The 20,841-nt window shown below is 40.6% G+C and overlaps 1 protein-coding gene across 1 annotated transcript in view; it reads right to left on the bottom strand.

Annotated features, from left to right (window-relative positions):
- Positions 1-3,893: 3,893 nt before the first annotated feature.
- The window catches only part of LOC126305268 (AP-2 complex subunit alpha-like), a 279,414-nt gene continuing 262,466 nt past the window's right edge, over positions 3,894-20,841 (bottom strand). The window contains exon 19 of the mRNA XM_049992036.1: positions 3,894-5,673. Coding sequence (XP_049847993.1) covers positions 5,596-5,673 — 78 coding nt within the window. The 3' untranslated portion in view covers positions 3,894-5,595. The remainder of the gene's footprint in view (positions 5,674-20,841) is intronic.

Below are 20,841 nucleotides of genomic sequence, written 5' to 3'. Positions count from 1 at the left end.
CCCTTTCATGTCCCACGACTCTTATAACTGCCATCTGGTTTCTGTACAAATTGTAAACAGCCTTTCGCTCCCTGTATTTTACCCCTAACACCTTCAGAATTTTAAAGCGAGTATTCCAGTCAACATTGTCAAAAGCTTTCTCTACGTCTACAAATGCTAGAAATGTAGGTTTGCCTTTCCTTAGTCTAGCTTCTAAGATAAGTCGTAGGGTAAGTATTGCCTCACGTGTTCCAGTATTTCTACGGAATCCAAACTGATCTTCGCCGAGATCGGTTCTACTAGTTTCTCCATTTGTCTGTTAAGAATTCGCGTTAGTATTTTGCAGCTGTGGCTTATTAAACTGATCATTCGGTAATTTTCACATCTGTCAGCAGCTGCTTTCTTTGGGATTGGAATTATTATATTCTTCTTGAAGTCTGACGGTATTTCGCCTTTCTCGTACATCTTGCTCACCAGATGGTAGAGTTTGGTCAGGACTGGCTCTCCCAAGGCTGTCAGTAGTTCTAATGGAATGTTGTCTACTCCCGGGGCCTAGTTTTGACTCAGGTCTTTCAGTGCTCTGTCAAACTCTTCACGAAGTATCATGTCTCCCATTTCATCTTCATCTACATCCTCTTCCATTTCCATAATATTGTCCTCAAGTACACCATCCTTGTATAGACCCTCTATATACTCCTTCCACCTTTCTGCTTTCCCTTCTTTGCTTAGAACTGGGTTTCCATCTGAGCTCTTGATATTCATACAAGTGTTTCTCTTTTCTCCAAAGGTCTCTTTAATTTTCCTGTATGCAGTATCTATCTTACCCCTAGTGAGGTAAGCCTCTACATCCTTACATTTGTCCTCTAGCCATCCCTGCTTAGTCATTTTGCACTTCCTGTGGATCTGGCGATACAAGTCAAAATGCAGGTAATGTTTATGGTAAGTGGACTTGATATGGACACAAGTATGAATGGACCATCAGAGAGGTGAAGATCGATGTGCAGGCAGGTGGCAACTTGGCATGGTGAGGACCAGGAGAGGAATGAGGATAAGGTGCTTGGCCTGGGTCCATTTCATGAAACTGTCATCAATGAACCTGACCGATACAGGAGGTTTGGGATCCTGAAAAGCTTCCTCTTCATATTCTGTGTATATATTGGCATCAGAGGGTGCTGTGCGAGTGCCCACAGTCATGGTATTGATTTGTTTATACATCTTCCCATCAAAGCAGTCATGTGTGCGAATGTCAGTTGCTAGATGTATAAGGAATGAGGTGATGTGTTTCAAGTTTGAAGAAAATAGGGAGAGGGAGTGTTCTACAAGAGCAAGGCCACAGACATGGGGATTGTTGGTGTAGGGTGGTGATGAGTAGGGAGCCTGACACAGAACTACTTATCCTTTGAGGGGAAACTATATAAACAAACCAAAGACTTGCCCATGTCCACCAGCCCCTGCTTCCACTACCGTCTGCATTCCTAACTCGTAAACCTGCTGCTTCCCACCAAGCGGTCAGTTTCAATCAAAGGATTGCAAATCTATGTAAGCTAAGTTAGCAGTTTACCACAGGCACTGTACATGTCACATACCAAACAGCATCACTGTTTGTTTCATGCTTTTTAATTTCACACTGAGATTGATAACAATAATATGACACCACTGGTACCATGATAGTAAGCCAATGACTTACCATTATCAAGCACACATCTACTACATACCAGTTACATCAGCCAGAGCTGATGTTTGGTTTTCTATAATTATTCTGAAGTTTCTCTGTTATCTGTAACTCCAAAGTCTGAATGTAGCTGCTGCTGCGAAAATAATGAGAATTGTTTTACAGATAACTTTATATTCAGTAGAACATTTTCAAATCTTAAATGCCTTCAAAATAATGTCGATCAGACAAGACAGACTTGTCCCACCACTTCCCCCCCCCCCCCCCCCCCTCATTGTTGGAAAAAGTTTTTAAACTCACTTGAAGTTATGGTGTTCAGTGCCTGCAGTTATTCCCCTCCCCCCTAACCCCAACCACTTCTACAACTTTGAAACACTTCCCTTTCAGATTTCTTTTCATTCTTGGAAATAATAAAACTAAAAAATCACAGGGCAGCCAGATTCAGTGAGTAGGATAGGCGAGAAACTGTTGTCATTTGGTTTTTGGGCAACAATTGCCAGACAATGCTGTGTGCATAGTGGCACTGTCATGGTGAAAAGGCTAATGTCCTGATTACCACAATGTGTGTCATCTTTCCTCATTGCTTCACATAATCGTTTTAGCGCTGTAAGGTTGTAATTTTGGTTAAATGTGGCACCATGGGAAACAAATTAAAGGTGGACAATTCCCTTGATACTGAAAAAACAAAACATTGTCTTCACATGGGATCTCACCTGCGCTGTTTTCTTTGGTCTTTGTGAGGAAAGAGTCTTCCACTAGACGGATTGTGGTTCAGCTTCTGGGTTGTATCCATAACACAACAACTCATTTCTGGTAATGACATTTTTGCATCAAAATCTGCATCAGTTGCTGACTGTTCTTTCCATTCCTGGCACATATGGAAACGACTGTCTCTCTGGTCATCAGAAAGCACACACAGAATGAATTTTGCTGCAGTATCTTTCCATCTCCAGACTCTTAGTCAAAATTTGTTGGCATTAATTTCAGGATATTTCAGTCATTACCACCAATTCATTGCCTGTTTCATGATAATATTTAATAATCACAACATAGAGTTTATCCATGTTTTCATCTGTTCTGGAAGTCAAGCGACACGCTGTTCATAATTTGTCTTCAGTTGACATTTCAACACTTAAAACAAAAAAGCCACTTTTGAACACTCACCTCAGAAGCTCCCTCCCCTTAATCGATCCAAAGGACTGGATAACATTGAGCTGCTAATTCCATTAACATGAAGCAGGACCTGATGTTACAATGTTGGTACGTAAATTCTGGCACTGAAAAAGTGCTGAAATGTGGAAGAGCAATTCAGAAAACAGTTACCCTGATCATATTAATGTTTCCACACCAATATCAGTATGGCATCTGATACAAAATTGTGGCTAGTGAAGACACCTCACAGGAGAATTCCAAACCAAAGTTCCACCAACTGCCAGAGAAAAATTCTCATTACTTGTGTACCCTTCCTCGTGTGACTCTTTTAAAATTACCATATGTTATTTCAAAAACCTGTTTCCCAACTGCCCTTATATTGAAGGGCTTTAGTTTACAGCTATGTCAACAAAACAATGGCCACCACTCTCAGATATTTTGATTTACAACAGACAAACAAAGTTTATAGGATGGTTTTTATTCTAAAATCCTCAAAAACATGTTTATTAGAGCTTTTCCACTAGCACTGAAAACCTTACAGTGAAGGAGACTGTAAATGCAATAATAAAACTGCTGGACTGAAAGGTAAGAGAAAAAAATCAAACTAGGACATAAGGTAGAGAAAATGACAGTAAAACCCAAATATTCCATCCAAGTATATACAATTTACTACCACTTTCTGAAGATGATTAACATAAACAAATATGTGCATCCACCCAAGTAATCATGATTTTCGAGTTGTTACTTTTTCCTCCACTTACAACTCCTATGTTCTTGTTACTGTGTTCTGTTATGAATAACTGTACATATCATAGTTCAAACAAAAGTTTTCTTCAAACCAATGTTTTTCTATAATACAAAATATTAACAGCTGTCAATCAATTACCAGTTTCAAAAAATGGTCAGCCTCTCATTTGGTGCTGAGGGAAATGCATGTTTTGTCTGTGGCTTAACCACCCTTTCATTGTTTCCTGTAATATTATTGCTGTTTAAACTCTACAAAAAGCATTGTTTAGTTTGTGTACTGGTTGCACTTTCATACTGTTATTAATATCATCTTGATAATATATGGTGCATAAAAGAAACTAACTTGATCAGCCAATCTGTTTAATTTCACAATACATTCTCATACATGATGTGAAATGCATATACACACAAATGAATCTCAATGAATGAACCAAAATTACAGATACCACTGACTAATGTACACACTTCTCTCACATACTATCTTTACACAACACAGCGAAGTCAAAATTTTCTGAGCTTTTGTATTCAACCAGACTGAATACATTCTCTCTAATAATTCTTTTTACTATACAAAATCTTAAAAATAAATGCTCTTTAGCTACCAAAACAATGACATTCTGAACTACACAATTGTCCTATATGTGGAACAACGAGAAATACGAGAATTTTCGTATGATAAGTCTTGTCGTAACTTTACAATTGAACAAATGTAAAGATACAACCAAAATACACATCACACACACTTTCACACAGAGAGCTACCACTTAGTTCCAGCACCAAGAGGCAAAAAACCAATGCGCACACATGGTGTCACTTCTTTTTTAATAAATACATTGAGTAAATGTAAATTTTTCTTTACCATGAGATAACAACGTTCTGAATGAATTTGAAGTTTCAGATATACAAGAACATTTTCTTTTTCACTAATGGCATACAAGGACGACAGTAAATAACACTGTCAAAGAAACTGATTTACTTATTGTCTCTCAGAATGAAATAAAATTGCTGTAAGATATGCCCTTTCCTAGTACAGAGAGAGAGAGAGAGAGCAGGTACAACAAGCAAAATAAAAACAAGTTTTTACAAACATTGCATTTGTTCCTGTCAAATTTCAAAAGTAACTGTATGAAAAGTTAAACTATGAATTGAATCACATTAAAACTTTTCACACACACTTACTCGAAGTTGTGTTATACACACATAATTTCATTTAGAGATTCTTATTTTCGCATGTGCAAACTGATCATATAGCTTCTATCGGCAATACAAATTGATAGATACAAAAATGTCTTTTTATATAGCAGCAGCATCCAAAATAAACTGCAACTGTACAGGGACCTTTAACACACACTAAAAATAGTGTAACAATAGCAACAATGAGTATGAATAAACGTAACAAAAGTAGGAAGCCAATAACACTATAAATAAATATTTCAACAGTACCAGTTCGACATTTGGAAATTGATATAAATATATACATTTTTCACATTAACTCTACTTTTAATATAATTACACTAAGCCATCTGAATTAAACAACTCATACTTTCCAACAGAATGCTCCATCCATCTAAATGCATTGTTGACAGTCAAACCTGTCCAAAAGGACTTGCTTAAAACTTAGATGACCTGGGCTTCTAACCACCAGCGTTTCGTAGTGGGGAAAATTTGAGGAAAGGGACTGCATACACACATAGCAAATGAAGGGACAATACTTCTGCAAATAGTACTCCGGAACACAGAGACATACATTAAAAACTTGCTTTACCACTTGCTACATGCCTCAATTTACCAATCAATCTGTGCACATCACCTGGCAATAATAATTCCTCATCTCATTTCCAACAGTGTGCCACTGGACAGGCAATTCCAAAGTAGACTTCATAAAAGCTCTTGCAAAATTTCTTGCAATATTACAAAAAATATAAGCAAGCAAGACTCCATCTACAGACCTTATGCATTTCACACATACTGGTATGTTACTGAATTACACTTGCTGGTCAAATGCCAACATGATCCCATATGTCAAGAGCACCAGTGTGAATTGACTAGAACTGTTCTGACAGAAGGTCACAGATTTCTTGTGAAACAGAATCTTTACTGGAACGAACTGTCAACCTGTACATCTGAAACACAAAAAAAGATGACACTTCATTATACGTAAAAACAGCAGCAATAAGGTGTGTCAAAAAATCCAAATGTCCAGATCACATTAAAAAGGGGGGCAGGGGGGGGGGGGGGGAGAGGGGGGGGGGAGAGAGAGAGAGAGAGAGAGAGAGAGAGAGAGAGAGAGAGAGAGAGAGAGAGAGAGAGACTAAGATTTAATGTTACTTGTAGTCAAGTTTTATCAGTAATAATATTTTCGAATTTCTAAGTATCACTTTATTTAAGATTGGTTGGTTGGGGATTAAGAGCCTAAAGAGCAAAGTTATCTGCCCCTTGGTTAAGAGGAAGTTCATCTGGAGTTAGTGGTGTCCGCCAGATATTTGATCATTTCATAAAAATGGGTAAGAGTGGTAAAATCAACACATTAAAAGCAATATTGACGCCAAGATGAGAAATAAATTAAGGAGAAATTGAAGTACATTGGTTGTGCCAATAGAATGGGTAGGTTGGTTAGTTTAAGGATTAAAGGGACCCAACTACAAGGTAATCAGTACTTTCTACCTGGAGCAGGCAAGGCAACAAAAAATTATGCCCCAAAGAAGAGTGGGTGAAATACAAAGAAAGAAAACCTCAAGGTCTATCGAAGGTGAACAAAGCCTACAGAAAGGAACAAGAAATAAGATAAGGGGGAAAGGAAGAAACGTGGGCAAGGTGACCCATCCAGATAGTCAAAAGTAGAAACTGTAATAAGGAACATATCCTCCCACCACTTACTAAAGGCACCCCACCCAACAATACACATTAAAGATTAGATACATGGACTCAGCAAGAGAGACACAGGAAAATAGAGCAAGAACACCAAGTCAAACAGAACTTGTAATAAGGGGAAGAGGTGCAAAAGAATGGGTCGAGTGAGGGCTGTGGAAGACCACTTAGCCCAGACAGTCATTGTCTAATTGGAACATCAGCACTCAACAACATGGTCATTGGCACCCTGGTGAAACATCAGCATGCCGGTCTCATGGCTGGAGACGAAGGCTGTCCTCCCATGCAGAGCAATTTATAATGCATTGAAGTCTGTCTCCCTTCCCCATAAATTTAGGGATGAGGCCTGACAGTTTGCAAAATTTCACCGCTCTCCTAACACTGGAGCCAGTATCAGCAAGGATGGCGAGATTGACACTGACGGCTGCCCTAGTATAAGTACATTGCCACAATATGCCGAACTGAAAGCAGCACACCACAAACTTTACAGAGTGGTGGATCCTCCTGCCGAAAAAGGAAGCCATGTGTTGAAGGGATATATTCAATGCGCAGCCTGATAAGCCAAACCTCCTTCCACCAGTGAGGCTGACATGAAGTCCACCATGCCTGTGTGGTCTATGTGAGTGACCGCAGTCTGTTGTCTGTCACCTGAAAGCATGCACCCTCCCATTGATGCATGATGCTTCTGTCAAAAAATGATATGATGGCATGCAACATGGTACACTGACAGACAGCACCATCCTGACATGCTTCCTTGGTGACTTCGTCACCCATGTCGTTTCCCTGTATCCTGATGGGGTCAGGTACACAGTCAAAGACCACCTCCTTGCCATGGTGCTGGCATCACTGTAAGAGTCATTGATGAGCTGAATCAGCTGGTCTACTGGATACATTTGGTGAACTGCTTATGATGCGCTAAGTGAGTTGGAACAGACAAGAAGCCTTGTATGGTGATGTCTGTGAATCCTCTCCAGTGCCATCAGAATGCCATATAATACCACATCATAATTTGTAAGTTTTTCTGGAAAATGCACTTTGAAAACCCTATCAAGGAGAACAGCAGAACAACCAAGGACATTCCTTTGCTGGGATCTATCTGTACAAACAATGATAAAACTGTGTACGTACTTAAAATGGACGAAAACAAAGATGTAAAAATATAATCTAGAGGACAAGCTTTCTTGTAACGTGTCAAGCTTAAAATTACTAAAATCACTTTGGGCCTCGGGAGACACCAAGGCAGCAATTCATTCCATGCCTGGTTGTGTATTTTGAGGTCTGATAGACCCAGATCCTTGAGACACACAGTAGCACATATTCCAAATGGCTTGGTCGCATGGGGCCAATTTCTTGTAACAGCCATTAGAAGGTGGGTTGGACCACTGCAACAAATGCCTATGACCAAGGTGATGCTGATATTTTCAGTGCCTGTCAAGTCGATACGTTATTGAATCCAGAACTGTGGTTAACCTGTCTCTGCACACAGACTCTGAAATGGGATGGTCTGAAAGGCTCCAGTTGATATTCAAATGCCCTCGGGGGTGGATAGTGTCTAACATCTTGAGGTAGGAAATACACGCTGATCCATAGACCACACTGCCATAATCTAAACGTGCTTTAACAAATTTCCTATAAAACTTTAGGAGGTGGGACCAGTAAGACCCCTATGTTTTTCCACAACGTAATTTCAAAATATTCAATGACTGGAAGCCCTTTGTTTGTAGGTCTTTCAGGCGTGAGAGCCAAGTTAATTTCAAGTCAAATAATAGACTCAAAAAGTGTACAGCTTCTTGAAAAAACTTAAAATATTGTCCCCCATTGTGAGCACTGGTTGGTTAAAACTTTGATGAGCACAATTAAAATTGACACATGTAGTCTTCTCTGGTGAAAACCGAAAACCAGTTGTCCTGGCCCAGGTTTCCAGCCTCCTAATAGTCAGCTGTAGCTACCTTGTCATTGTTGTATGATCAGCAGAAGAGTAGAAGACTGCAAATTCATCCATAAACAAAGAGTATTTGACAGGACTCCTGAGTGTGGAGAAAATGCCACTGATAGCGATGGCAAACAATGTGACATTGAGTACATTGCCTTGGGGACCCCAATCTCTTTAATACAGCAGCAGACAAGGCATCGCCAATGTGATATCAAAAATGCTGGTCCTCAAGAAAGGATTGGACAAGAAGTAGCAGGCATCCACGTGGACCCCATTCATGAAGTTGCCAAAGGATTAAGACAGAAAACACACAAACCATGTGGTTTCCAACATAAAAAGGACTCCTATATCGCTGCTTCCAGTAGAATTAGGTTGTCGGGGGTGGAACGATAGCACCTGAAAGCGCATTAGGAGTGGATCATGTGACCTTGGATTCGAGCAGCCAGGCAAGGCAGCAGTTGACCATGTGTTCAAGAGTCTTATCCATACAGCTGGTAAGGGCTACACTCTTGTTAACTGTTAGGGGGCACTACGGTCCTTGACTGGTTTCCAGAATGGAATTAATATTGCCTCCTTCCAAGTCGTCGGGTACTGTCCATCAAACCAGATCTGATTTAAACAAGAGAGAAGCTGTTCTTTCACTTCAGAGCACAGATGACTCAGCATGGCATAATGGATCTCATCAGGTCCTGGAGCAGTGTCTCCCGCTGCAGAAAAAACCAATTCCAGTTCCAACATGGAAAATGGAATGTTGTAAACTTCCTCATTATGTGAGGAATAATGGAGCTTCCTCATCTCCGTAGTCCCATGGAACACCTGGAAAGCAGGAGCTTGTCTGGATGACTTAGTGACAGGGAAAAAGTGTTCAGCTAAAACCCAAGCCGGGATGTGTACTGCCCTTGCCTGAAATCCACCTTATTAAATTCCCAAACTTGCACAGAGGAAGTGAACCAATAAATGGCAGTCTTTAATTTCTTCCGGGAAGCCCTCTTCCATTCTTTTATCACTCGCCTTGCATGTGCTATCGCAGATCTGAAGGCAGAGTTTTTTCCTATAGTTGGATGGTGTTTGAAGTTCCACGGAGTAGTTCTTCTGGCCCTGATTGCCAGTCGACAGTCGTCATTCCACCAGGTCATCGTCTGAGGCCGTTACTAGACTAGAGGATGGACTCCGTGGCAGCCATTTGGATCTCACAAATGATATAGGCCATTGTCTCCTGTGCACAATCCTGATGTCCAAAAACAGCTTATCGACTGTACTGGAACCACTTTGCACTTTGTATCATCCATGTTTGTGGCCTCCTGTCAGCCACTGTCCAAGTCAGCAGACAGGTCCACACTGGGAAGTGGTCACTAGAATGTAAATCCGTAGCCACTTCCAAGTGAACTGAGACTGCAATAGCTGGGGTAACAAAAAAAAGCCAATGGCTGAAAAAGACTCTGCTGCTGTGTAAAAGTGTGTCATGTGACTCAAGTTTAGAAGGCAGATCATCTCAAAATGGCGAAGTCGCTTGATCATCTGATCCCTGGAGCAAGTGGCAGCGAAGCCACACAGCACATTGTGTGCACTGAAGTCCTCCACAAAGTGTGCCCAAGAGTTCTGTCAGTGCGTCTGCATCCAAAACAGCATTAGGTGGGTAATACAAAGAACACACTGCTATGTTAAAGGGTGTATGCTGGAACATACACAGCAGTTGCTTGTATGGTCATGGTACGAGGACACGAGAGGAGTGGCATCAGTCATCAATGAAAACACACATTGCACCTTTAGCCCTGTCTCCTGTAATATTGTCCTTTCTGTAACCCCACAATGTGAATGTGTCAGTGAGTAAGACAAGTTTCTTGTAAGCAAATGAACTGTTTCTCCTGGACCAGTCAACAGTCATCATTCCACCAAGGTACAGGTCATCGTCTTTCAAATTTGAGCAGTATCCATTTAAATTCCACTGCAACACAGAAGTCCCTATGGGAACCACTGTTTAGTGGTCGTTGGTCTTTTTTTTTCTCCCTAGGAGAGGTCAGGGGGAATGTTAGGAGGTTCCCGTCTCTCCGGTCCCTCTGATTGTAAGTCCACATCCTCAAGAGCATAGTCCCCAACTGAAAGGAAGAGAGCTCGCCAATCCGAAAGTTTAACTGACACTTTCTTCGACTTGGAACTATTTTTTTAAGGGCATTTTTCCTTACTTATGGGAGAAGTTGGTTGCTTGGGTTGAGGGGAGAGCCTAGTAGGCTTCTGATGGTGAGCAGTGGTATGCGACTTGTGTGGTAAGCCCATTGTTGACAGCTTCAGAATGGTTTCTGTTTCAAGTGCCCGGGGTGCCCCTCAGCCAGATGGGTACATAACAGCCCCATCACATGGGCTGGCTACTGGGGACAGGAGGGCAGAGGGAGAAAGGAACCCACAAACCTGTGATGGAGAGACTAGGGAGGGAGTTCTTCAAATGTCTCTCACTATGCCAACATTTTAGAAAGGTGACAAAGGAAGATGGGGTAAGAGTGCAAATGTGAGACAGAAGAGCAAAAAGGAATAACAGAACCGAGCAAATAGCTGGACTGTCATTAAAGGAAACACTGTGGAAGGAAGAGGGTAAGGGAGGAATCAGGATCAGAAGGGTTGCACATAGGGAAGGGAATGCAGCACAGAGAGAAGATGGCTGCAATGGCTCAGGACTCCATGCGCACCACCCATGTACCCACAGAAGAACTGTGGGACCCCAGCTTAAAGTAGCTGGTAGGTCAGAGCAGATGAGGGGCTCATCTGTGATAAACTGCATTCACAGCCTACCTCCTTGCCAATATGTTGAAGGGCAGTGACAACTACAGATTAAACAACGTAAGCCTTTGACGGCTACAGGCGTACACTCTGCATTCCACGATGAGCACAGCTAAGTTGTCGCTGTGATGCTTGCCTAATACTGCTGCCTACACTGAGAGATGGCGTTGTGGCCACTATGAAATACTAATCAGACGATTTCAAGAAAATTATTTGGTGAAAAAAAAAATCTGATGTTAGCATACCTACCTTACAGTCCAATATCTTTGTTCAATAAAGAATAATTTCTTTCATTATTTGTCATTGGTACCATGCTGCAGTAAAGTAAGTAAAGTATTGGGAAAAATTTTAAAGAGGTTGCAGAGGTAAAAATGCATTATATGAACTTTGTGTACTATTGATTTTAGCTCTTTCATCGCTATGTACAGAATGTAGATAAGGTATTGAAAATTTATTTATAACTTAGATCAGAACAGTATCTTTTTTCATTCTCATGTTATTGGTTTTTATATCTGGCAAATGTTTTTCACACAGTGTGCCTAATTCCATACCTATATATCAGTGAACATGTGGCCATAATTTGTTTTCTTTTTTTTTGTTCATTGAGATACAGGACTAACTCACCCACAGCAGAGTTAAGGTCAGAGAAACGGTATGCACAAACACATCAATAGTGCTTAAGGGAAAACTCAGAAGCAACTTTTAAGCATTCCTTAGTATCTGGGGAGCATATGACAAGTTAACTCATCCATAGCAGACAAAGGGTTAATTTAAGACTGACGTTAAGAGCAATTAATTGTTTGTGATAGGAGTGTCTCAATTTTTTTGTCACTCTCTCACTCTCTCTCTCTCTCTCTCTCTCTCTCTCTCTCTCTCTATCTCTCTCTATCTATCACACACACGCACGCACGCACGCGCGACCATTTATAGGGGAAAATGGCCCTTCCGACATAACTACGGAAGTCAATCAGTAACCATAAACAACCATACAAAGAATAGACAGTGAAGCACTGTTTTGAAAACAGATCTGTGGAGGACGAGAAGAGATGGAATAGCAACTGACAAAATGATTACAAATATGTGGAGAAGGGTAGTTCAGACAAAGGCGAGAGAGCGAAGAAACCTGTATCAACATAACTATTAGCAGCAGCTCTGGAGGAATTTTACAGTTTGGGTGGGGGTGGGGGGCAGAAGAGTAAAAATGGCATGATGATGTGGTAAACTAATAGGGTTGGCTCTGGGACACTGACTTTTTTTTTTTTTTTTTTTTTTTTTTTTTTTTAATGAAAAGCTAGGGGTTTCTCCGTGGGTGATTGAGGGATGCTAGAAACTAATGGGGGAGGCAACAAAAACAAACAAGACAATCAGGGAAAAGATTGGAGTGGAAGGTGTAATTACGATTGTAATGATAATGAAATGCAGGGGGACAACTTTCAGTTACATGGTAAAGTCTAGACATTTACCTGTAGAGGATCTCAAACTGATTAACATCATTATCATCAATGGAAGAAGTAGGAAGTCTTTCTGTAAATTTACATAAAATGAATACAAAGCAGTATGTTGTTTGTTTCACACTGGTAGTTTCTTTTTAAGTATCAGTTACTTACAAATATGTGCATGGGTTTGTTAAAAATTATACTGTCAAATATTAAGCTTACTGCAAGAAACAAGGCTTTTTCATGTAGAATGACTGCCAAATACAATTTTTGTTATTTCAGTAATTAGTACTTCAAATTATTATCTCAATACAATATAAAATACAGCAAAGATTACTGCCTTAAAAGGAATATACCAAAGTGTGTTGTATGAAAACTAAAAAATCATATGAGCTCACAATTATTTAAAATTTAACCCTTAATTCGCTTTTTTCATATAGAGGAAGGCAAATTATTAAATTCAGTAAGAACTATTACGTAGCTGTATAGATAAAAAATTACTCACCATGCTGTGGCAGAACACAAACCTAAGAGACTGTTGTGATTGGCAAGCTTTCAGAGCCAGTGGCTCCATCTTCAGGCAGAAGGGTTGTAGGGGAAGGTAAAGGACTTGAAAGGTCTAGGAAAAATGGTATATTTTGGGAAAGTCACTCAGAACCACAGGTCAGGTATGACTTACTGTACAGGATGAGAAGAAAATACTGATTGTTGGGGACTGAATTGGATGAGATTTGCAAACGTGAGAGCTTACAGGTGGAAGACAGGGTAATTGTAAGACAGAGATTACTAGTAAAACATCATGCACGAGTGGCTAAGTGCATTGCACGTAACAGAGGTGGGAGGGGTGCTGAGAAATATATGGGAAAGACAATGAAAGCTGTAGAAAACTAAAAGGGAGTGAAGCAAAGACTAGTTACAGCGAAGAAAAGCTGAGATGGAAGAAATAAATGTAAATTAAGGTCACATGGGTGGCAAGAACCAATGACATGTAGTGCTAGTTCCCACCTGTGGAGTTCTGAGAAACTCTTGTCTGGTAAAAGAACCCAGATGGCACATGGTGAAACAGACACCAAGATTAATATTGTCATGACTTAGAGCACGCTCTGTAACAGGATATTGAGAGTTGCCAGTATATACCCTCTGCATATGACCATTCATCTTAAATGATAGTTTGGTGGTAGTCATGTCAATGTGGAAGTGTGAACAGTGTTATATATTTTGCCAATTACACAGCAATTATAGTTGGTGGTAGGAGGGTGCATAGGGCAAGTCTTGCAGTGAGGACACAGAAGCTGGTAGGAGCCACAGGACAGGGAGATGGTTGCAAGAGCAGCATGGGACCTGACAAAAATGTTGCAGAGATTGTGAGGGTGACCAAAAGCTAAGTGTGGTGAGCAAAATTTAAGACAGAATGGACCTCTTTTCAGGGAATGATTTTGGGAAGTGATAGCTCTGTTGAAGTAGCTGATTAACACATTCCACACCAGGATGGTAGTGAGTCAGCAATGGTGTGCTCTGAAGCTGTTTTGTGGAGGTATCAGCAGAATCAGGATTGGCTGTGATGGTCTGGGAAATCTGTTTTTTGACTAGTCTGGTGGGATAATTACGAGCAGTGAAGACTGAGGTGAGAATGGCTGTGTATTGCTGCAGGGAGTCTGAATCCGCACAAATACATTTGCCTCGGATGCCAAGGCTGTATGGGAGGGAATGTTTGATGTAGAAAGGGTGGCAACTCTCAAAATGTAAGTACTGTTGTTTGTTGTAGGTTTAATGGGGATGGAATCATGTAGCTAGCCTTCGGTGAGGATGAGATCAACATCAGGGAAAGTGGCATGGGATGTGGAAAAGGACCATGTGAAATGTAATTGGGAGAAAGTATTCAGAGATTCCAGGAATTTTAGCAGGTCAGCCTCACAGAGACTCCATTTGGTAAAGATGTCATCAATATATCTAAACCAAACCTGGGGCTGGAGACATGGATCCCAGGGAAGACCCAAGTGACCCATGAAAAGTTTGGCATAGGAAGGAGGCATGATGGTTCCCATGGCCGTACCCCTGATCTGCTTGTATGTCTGCCCCTCAAAGGTGAAGTAGTAGTTGATAAAGGTGAGTAGGGAGGATGTCATCAGTTTGAACCAGGTGGGCACTGACTGAGGAAGTGTTCAGCAGCAGACAGACCACGTACATGGGAGATGTTGGTATATAGGGAGATGGCATTAATGTTTATCTGTATTAGTTAATCAACACCTGCAACCCATAGCACAAAAACTCCCCTCCTACATAGAAGATACCAACCATTCCCTACATTGTATGAAATCCATGCCCATCCCAATCCCACCACACACCTTGCTTTTCACCATTGATGCCACCTCCCTCTATACCACCATCTCTTATGTACATGATCTGTCTGCTGCTGAACACTTCCTCTTTCAGCACCCACCTGATTCCAAACATATGACATCCTACTTACTCACCTTAATCAACTCTGTCATCCAAGGTAAATGTATTTGTTCGGATGCAGACACTCTACAGCAAACACCACCACTCTCACCTCAGCCTTCACTGCATGTAATTACTCTGCCAGCCTAGTTAAAAAAAGCAGATTTCCTGGACCATTACATCCAATCCTGGTACTGCTGATCCCTCCACAAAGCAGCTTCAGAGCACACCCTTGGTGACTCACTATCACTCTGTCTGGAATGTGTTAATCAACTACTTCAATAGGGCCACGACTTCCTAAAATTGTGCCCTGAAATGAGATCAATTCTGTGTGAAATTCTGCCTACCACACCTGCAATAGCTTTCTGTCACCCTCAATCTCCGCAATATTCTTGCCAGAGCTCCTATCCCTGTTACTGTCTTCACTGCAAGACTTGCCCATACACCATCCTACAACCACCTGTAATAGCCTTTTAATTGGCAAAACATATACTATCAAAGGGAGAGCCATCTGTGAAATAACCCATGTCATATACAAGCTATAATGTAAAAACTGTTCAGTCTTCTACATTGGCATGACAACCACCAAATTATCAATTAGGATCAATGGGCATAGGCATAGGCAATAACCTGTTGCAAGAAGTGTTGGGGAGTGAGTACCAGCTCACCAGCATTATGAAGCCTTGTGCAGGGTTGGCTCAGGTGACTGACAGCATAGGGGAGTTATGTAGAAATTTTACAGAGGAGGATCAGGTAGTGATAGTGGATGGAGGAGGGAACAGTCTTGATAGGGATGGGGAATAGGTAGGTGGTGACCTGGTAAAGATAGCCACTCAAACTGTTGGCACTGGTGTGCATTTCGTGCAACTGTTTCAGCATCATGATCAGCCTTATCTTAATGCAGCTGTTAGGCACATTAACATGGGGCTGGAGAGGGTGCTGTTGGCAGAGGGCACGGGTCACACTTCAGTGGTGCCAGTTGGGTCTATCAGTAGATGGGGATTCACTAGGCATTGCCTGCACCTCAATAGGTATGGGAAGGGGAGAGGAGAGGAGAGGAGGGCTGGCATAGCTTATAGTTGACAGTGTACTGGGTGGTGGTGGTGGTGGGATCACTCGTGGAAAAATTCCTGTAGTAGTTGGTGTTAGAGCTGCATCTTTTTTAGATTGAAGTCAGCTGATAGGTATAACTGCTAAAAGAAGTCTCTCTAACTAAGGGTTCACCTTCAGAGGATGTAATGTTTCCAAGTGGAGAAGGAATTAGATTATTTCATCAGAATTTAAGAGGTATTAGAGACAAGTAGTGAACTGCTTATAGATGTTGACTCTGAAATTATTGGCATATCTGAGCACCACTTAAATAACTTGACAATTCAGAGGCTTCCTTTACCAGGATACAGATTAGCTGGCTGTTTTTCAAGGAGTATCTTGTGTGGTGGGGGAGTGTCTACGTATGCAAAAAACATTATTCCATTTGAGTCCATAGACATATCATGGCACTGCACTGAACAGATATTTGAATGTTGTGTAGGGGCAGTTGAATTTAGTGAAACTAAACTTCAAATTTTTGTTGTTTATAGGTCCTCTAACTCTGACTTCAGAGTATTTCTGCTCAACCTAGAGTGTTCTTGGTTCACTTTATAGGAATTAGCAGAAAGTAGTTATATGTGGTGACTTCAATATAAATTTTGTATTATGATGGTGCAAGAAAAAGGATGTTGGTTTACATCCTAAATTCATATGATCTGATGTATACAGTATTTTTCCCAACTAGGGTGCAGGGGAACAGCAGCACAATCTCCATTACTAGATAGACATTCTGTTAGTAAAATGGTGAAGGCTTTTCAGACCATGATGTACAAGCTTTAACACTAAAAGGCTTTTGTATTCAAACTAATGTCACATATAATTACAAATTATGTAGGAAAGTTAATCCAACAGCAACAGTTTTTTTTTAATCTTGTCAAGGAACCAGAGTAGCAGGATGTTTATAGTGCCAATAACATAGATGATAAATATAATGCTTTCCTTAACATATTTCTCATGCTCTTTGAGAGTAGCTTTCCATTAGAACATTCTAAACGGAGTGCAAGCATTAACCTTTTGACTGCTGGAGGTGCACGATCCACTTGGCACGCTGAGGCGCTGCAGCCTGTACTGTCATCCATGTACCTGCGCTAAGGTGCCTGACCCTCGAACTGCCGTCTGGGACGGAGCGACCCTCGCTGGCCCACCCGCCCTGTGCTGAATATTTCTGCAGTGACTGCGACTCCACGCAAAATATTGTGTCCTCTCACGGCTGATACAGAATACTCTCAAATGCTCTCACTACGTAGTTCCCCTGCAGGTGAATTACTACAGAATAAAACTGTCTGGTAAAACTATTTTCAGTCACCAAGAATGATATCTTGCTTGTAGTTTTCTTGCACTGTTTTTGTAGATTAATCCGAAAGCGGCGTGATTCATTAGCTTTACATCAATAGTTTATTGTTCTTTCTTGGATACCCGTTTATAACGTCTGCATTTATCTATGCGTTCCTCACCATACTAACTCAAGAACGAATAAAATAAGCCATAGATTGTAGATTACTGTATGTTATTTTTGTTGTTCAGAACACCGTATTACACCGTTTATAGGAGAAAGCGACATTCATATCCCACTACAACATCGGAATTTACTGTGAGCAACGGTAAGAACAATTTTACTTCACGTCTTTAAATCCTTATTCCGGTGTGATAAGAAATTTCACCACATGGCCTACCGTTTGTATCGCTGAATTACCCGAATATTTGTTGCGCTTTGTAATTACCCGATTATATGTAATTTTGTTTCTTTGGTGAAATTTGTATAATACTTGTGATTATTGCACATAAGTAGTAAACAGATTTTACAACATTTAAAAGCTGTGAAATCTCTGTCTTTTTGTCAGCAGATTAAATTCACTTAGAGAGAAAATTCAGTCATGAATTGTAAATTTAGGCATTACTTTTACACTTTGTGACTACGTTTCCAATTCTTCTTTTTGATCCGGGCTTTGGACTGGCACTGGCGAAGTTAAAAACCATTTTTATTTTGTTTTTCCCTTTTAATATTTTTTTTTTTTTCGTTTTTGAAGCTTTTTCTAATAGCATTATTGTATTCTTTCTATGCTGCAATTAGTAATTCTGTTTTGTGTGGTATTTTTCAAAATAGGGTACGACATACAATGGTACATTGCAAGTTTTACTTTCGTACCTGCTTTCTCGACGCACTTTCTGTTTCCAGCAAACAGTGTATCTACGCGTTAGCGCACTTTTTTTTGGATTGCTCACTTGTTATAATGTTTGGAAAATGCCTTCCCACAAATCTTAGAGGATTATCATCAGAACACCTTCCTCTGCCAGCTTTCCTGCGCTCTAACAAATATGTTTCTCTAAGTTCCCTTACCAGTGACAGATGAAACTCTGCTATCGTCATTTTACAACCTGCTGGTGATCTGTGTAGGACATTAGTGTTTAAAACACACAGATCTAGAACATGAAAAAAGAACTTTTTATACTGCTTCATTGTTTTCTGTATACATCCAACAGAGCTAAGCAACATACCAGAACGGTCAACTGCTCCCATATTGAAGTTATACTCTACAATGCTGTATGGTTTCTTAATTTTTTCTCCAGTATTCTTGTCAATCCTTCCTGTGTCAACCATTTCTGTGGTGTTACATGTGGTCAACATCCACACTTCCCTTTTGTCACACCACTTTATAGCAAGCATTGTATCAGTACACATAAATTGAATATCTCCACGTTCCAGTTTCTTCTGAAGTTTCGGCATGTTGTGTCTGTTCTTATGGATAGTACCACATGCGTTTGTCCCATGACTGAAGCCAGGCAAACAAGTCTGGGCTTGAGTACTAGTTATCGACATAGAAGGTATGTCCACATTCCAAATAGGGCTTCATAAGTGTAGCCACTATGTCACCACTTTCCCCCAAATTGTGGAACTCAATTTCTGTTGATGCCCCTCTATAAAAAAATGACATCCAAGACATAGCCAGTCTTACAATCACATAACAGAAATGTTTTTATACCGAATCTCTTCTGTTTCAATGGAATGAATTTTCTCAAAGATAAGTGTCCTTTGAATAATAACAAACTTTAACCTTGCAGAGTTTCTGATGTGGATTAAATGCACAATGGAAAGCTGTACGAACTTTATTGACAATGATCCTAATTTTGAATAATCCCCCTCCTCCAGTATTGGCAGAGTTGTCACTGGAATATTACATTCCCATAAGTAACAAAAAGCGGTCTCGACACGAGTTCACTAAAAATTGGCTTATTTAGAAGAACATCTCTGGTCCAGTATTCGCTAATTTTCAGTTTTTTCACACAAGGCATCAGAAGACAAACAGCTAAGAAATAATAAATTTATTCATACCCAGTATCTTTTCACTCTGAGATTCGAGAAGGCACTCATTCGGGAGTATTCTCCTTGGTGAATACATAAAACCGTTTCGTTTCATCAGCTATATATATTTCATCAGTTCTTGTGTAAAGAATAGCATGAAAACTGACACAATACTTGACTCATTCCTTATTTGACACACATGTTCTGACAGCGTATCATCAAATACTTGATTAACTGGCTAAATGCCATTTTCTTTCCAGTCAAATATATCACTAAGACGTGCTTTCTTCGTAGGCGATTCACTATCACTTTCTGATTCTTCGGATTCAGAACAACTAACATCTCTTGTTGAAACATGAGACTGCTTTGACACCCCTGCTGATGTGGACAGTTTATGAATAGAACTTTCGAACTCTCTGGAAGAGAGATTACTTTCGGCAAAATCAAGTAGTTCACCCTCACTATTGCTTCCCGTAAGAATCTCCACGATTTCTTCCTCAGTGCAACCATAACGTCTCGCCATTTTCCTTGTAAAATACAGGACACGAAGAACACTTATGTAAAGTCTGATGAACAGTGAACTGTGGAGTGAAGCCTGGGCTCACAACAGACAAGCTAGTGGCCAGAAATGCGAAAGGCTACTGAGACACGGGACAGGAAGTCCGCTGTCCGAGTTATCTCGTCATCAGCACTCGGGTAGCGGCACGTCTATACTCGTCATCAGTGCTCAGGGGCCGGCAAGCGGGTGCGACTTAACTCATCTACAGCGCTCAGGGGAAAACCGGCGGCCGCAACTATACTAATCATTAGGACCCAGGAAGCAGTACACAACATGACGAGTAAACTCGTCAACAGCAGTAAAAGGGTTAATAGGCAGCCCGGGTGGCTGGCTAGTGGGATAAGGATATCATGTAGAACAAAGCAGGAATTATATTAAAATGTTGGAAGTAGTCACAATCAAGCTACAGTAGCCCATTACAAGGAGTATTGTAAGGTGCTTACAAATGTTATCAGGGAGGCAAGGAGTATGCGGTATGCAAATAGAACAGCTAATTCACAAGATAAAATTAAAACCTAAGGTCAGTTGTGAAGGAAGTGTCTCGGCAGCAGCATAAGGTCAATGATATAAAGTTAGTTCGTGGTAAAAATATTTCTGTTACTGATAAATCCGATGTATGTATGGTATTTAACAATCATTTTCTTAGCGCTGCTGGTGAATTATAAAAAGTTAGCTTCTACAGGGAATTATATAACTCTCTTGGCAAATGCCCTTCCAAGACTGATGTATGAACTACTCCTGTGTGATACAGACAAGGGGGAGTCGAGTCAATAATTAAATCACTGAAGGCTAAGGACTGTCATGGATATGACAGAGCGCCTAGTAGCTGCACATGTTAGACCTGTATTTAGCCATATTCGTAATTTTTCCTTTAGGAATGGTCAGTTTCCTGAA

This window comes from Schistocerca gregaria, unplaced genomic scaffold (assembly GCF_023897955.1).
Source record: "Schistocerca gregaria isolate iqSchGreg1 unplaced genomic scaffold, iqSchGreg1.2 ptg000304l, whole genome shotgun sequence".
NCBI classification, from domain to species: Eukaryota; Metazoa; Arthropoda; class Insecta; order Orthoptera; family Acrididae; genus Schistocerca; species Schistocerca gregaria.
This window is presented reverse-complemented; position numbering and strand designations above follow the sequence as displayed.